Source organism: Arachis ipaensis, chromosome B09, assembly GCF_000816755.2.
Source record: "Arachis ipaensis cultivar K30076 chromosome B09, Araip1.1, whole genome shotgun sequence".
Lineage (NCBI taxonomy): Eukaryota > Viridiplantae > Streptophyta > Magnoliopsida > Fabales > Fabaceae > Arachis > Arachis ipaensis.
In genome coordinates, this window is record NC_029793.2 from 14,286,182 (window position 1) to 14,289,307 (window position 3,126).

Here is a 3,126-nt window from a genome sequence, read left to right on the forward strand (position 1 = left end):
TATACAAAATTTATGTTTTTATCGTAAGAAAAAAAATATATAATAAGTCTTCATAAAATTGTGATTATCTCCAAAAATTTATATGTTTATCACTTCAAAAAATTTCTGTATTTATCATTATTAAATTCATGTGTTTTTTTCTCATGCATGTTTGTCTTCAAAAATAGTATTTGCCTTCATAAGATTTTTGTGTTTATCATCACATACAATAATGACAGATTTAAAAATTTTTGATAGTGAAAATAAATATATATAGTATAATAATAGTTTTTACAATTATAGTATAATATTGTAATTTGTAAAATATGATTATTTTTTAAATTATCTAATCAACAAATTACTAAAGATAATTTTATGTTTAAAATTTTAAAATTTTGGAGGATTTTAATAAATCCAATATCACAACATTTAATGTATAATTTTAGAGGTAAATTTTTTATTTTTTCAACCAATCAAAAGACTAAAATTACTATTCAGTCTTATTTCAAACATAAAAAATTAAAAATGTCTGCAAGAGTTGCCAATAACTTATATTAATTTTGTTGTGGGAGCAGAATTAATTTTGTTATGGGGCAAAATTAATTTTGTGGTGTGGGGGACAACTGACCGATATTATTAAAAACTACTACATTTGCAAATCAAATACTATTTATATCACCCTATATAAAAGGAAATATTTCTACAATATAGTCTATATATTTACATCACACTAATATTTTAAATTAAACACCTTTTACAATATAATACATAAAAAACAACACCACTGCCACCACGCAGCAAGCATGCATGCTCACACACGTACACACATATAAACCCTAAAAGAAGAACAAAAATTATTTATGCGACATCATGTTGCTAACAAAATTATTTATGTCAAACCTTTGTTGGATTACTTTAAAACTTTTTTGTTATTACATAAATAATTTTGTAGCAACATAATCTCTCTTGAGTAATTTTAATATTTCATTTTATATTTTTATTAGGTAATAGAAAGATATTTTTTTTTTGTCAGATAGATTAGACAGGGCCTAATTTTAAGCATTATTTATGTATTACACACCCACACAACACACTCACACACTATATAAATTTATTTAAGGGTTCATTTTTTTTATCACTTGAACCCGATGCAGCTACTTGCGAGGCAGCAGCCTCGGCTGCAGAAAGATATTACTTCAGGGATAAAGTTCACAAGATACTTGTGGGCTTAGAATAATTTTTAGTGGAGTCAACTTGGGCAAGGTTAGGCCCAAGCCTTCTCTCATGTCAAGAGGTTCATCCATGGGAGAATCGAAGTCAAATGCTTGAAGGAAACGTGCAAGTGTGATGAGGCTCACTTGTGTTGCCAAAGAGGCTCCAGGGCAAACTCTTCTACCTAACCCAAATGGAAGGTATTCAAAGTGGTGATCTTCAATACTAAAAATACTAAAAAAATTTGACTTATTTCTCTATTTTTTAATCGATTCACTGACAATTGATTTTTATTTTGAACCAAACCAGTTTATAATGACTAACTAATTTTCGATTATTCTGGTCAAATAGGTTAATTTAGTCTAATTCTCATAATTATATTTTTAAGGTTTTAATATTCAGTTGGTGATATATTATTATTCAAGTGCTAGAGTTAAATTCCATTTTAGTTTTTGAGATCGGCGAGTTGTATTGATTTGGTCTCTGATTTTTTAATTGCCATAATTTAGTCTTCTAAATTAAAAAAATACACCAATGTAATCTTTCGTATATCTTTCGCCGCTGGAACTCAACATCGTTAGTGGCGTAGCTCAAACTTTATCACGCTAGACATATTAAAACGACGTGATATGCGTTTTGGCGCTAAAGAAGGTACTAAATGACGTCGTTTGAGTGTTTAAACAATACTAAAACGTTATATTCCTCCCTTTTAATATTGTTGAAACCCTGAAATGATATCATTTAGTGCGTTTTTAGCGTCAAAACGTGTAAAACGTCGTTTTAATATGTCTAACATGGCAGTAAGACTTGAACTATCTCACTAACGGTATTGAGGAGGGACTATATTGGTGCACTTTTTTTAATCTGGAGGATCAAATTATAGCAATTAAAAAGTTAGGGACCAAATTAGTGCAACTCGTTAATTTTAGAGACTAAAGTGGGGTTTAACTCTATTAGTTAAAAAGAATTATATTACTTTCAAATAAATGTTTTTGTTGTTGTTAAATTATAAAATAATTATCACAAATTATTAAGGATAATTAATGTAGTGTAAAATTGAGGAGGAGGAGGAATTAATAAAATGTGAAAACTCTACAATGATAGATAATATTAGGCAAAACTTTTTATATTGAGAGAGAATTAATCTTGGACAAAGTAGTACAATGACATATAGAGTTGAAAGCCATAAAAAACAAGAACTCCCCATAGTTGACTACACAAATTAGGACACCCACAAATTACTGTTGCATCAACTCATAGAAAAGAGAGACTATAACTTTCACATTGATGTTACTTGTCTAGCTAACTACTCTTGATTTTTTTTTTCTTTTTCAAATTAAAGATAGCATATTTTTAAAGTTAATTGACAGAGTCCAAGTTTCGTATACTATTTCTTGATATATGGGTGTTTCCCAATATGTCACAGTCACCCTACATATATAAAACAGTAAAATATATCAAATGGAAATTAAAAAAAATAGTGATAATTATTACATGGATCCTTATTATCTTATTATTCTGAATATTTATTTTATAATGATAGGTTTGTGTAAATTGCCAGGATCCTTGACTTTGTTAGCGCAAACATTGTTAAGTTTTTCTTCAATTACTAATGAAGGTATATTATATTAGGGTTTAATTATAATTTTTTTTAATTTACAAATTTAGAAGACACATATTAACTAAACTTATTATATTATTATTGACTTAGTTTTATATAATAATATAATAATGTACACAATGTCACAACTACACACGTAACATTTAGGAGTTCAATGGACAAATGCATTTAGTTTCGTAAGAATCGAGTATTCTGTATTAATAAAAAGTCAACGCCAAGCCCCTAGAGAGTAGAGAATTTGAATAGTATGCATAATGTGGTATGAATAATTATATTTTTTGTGAGGAGGCGCTAGGTAAATAATAATTATCTTG

General features: G+C 27.8%; 1 protein-coding gene across 1 annotated transcript in view; it reads right to left on the reverse strand.

The window, feature by feature from the left end:
• LOC107618756 (cytochrome P450 82C4) overlaps positions 2,302-3,126 on the reverse strand; it is a 3,288-nt gene continuing 2,463 nt past the window's right edge. Inside the window, exon 2 of the mRNA XM_016320900.2 lies at positions 2,302-2,622. Within this exon, the coding sequence (XP_016176386.1) occupies positions 2,551-2,622 (72 nt within the window). The 3' untranslated portion in view covers positions 2,302-2,550. The remainder of the gene's footprint in view (positions 2,623-3,126) is intronic.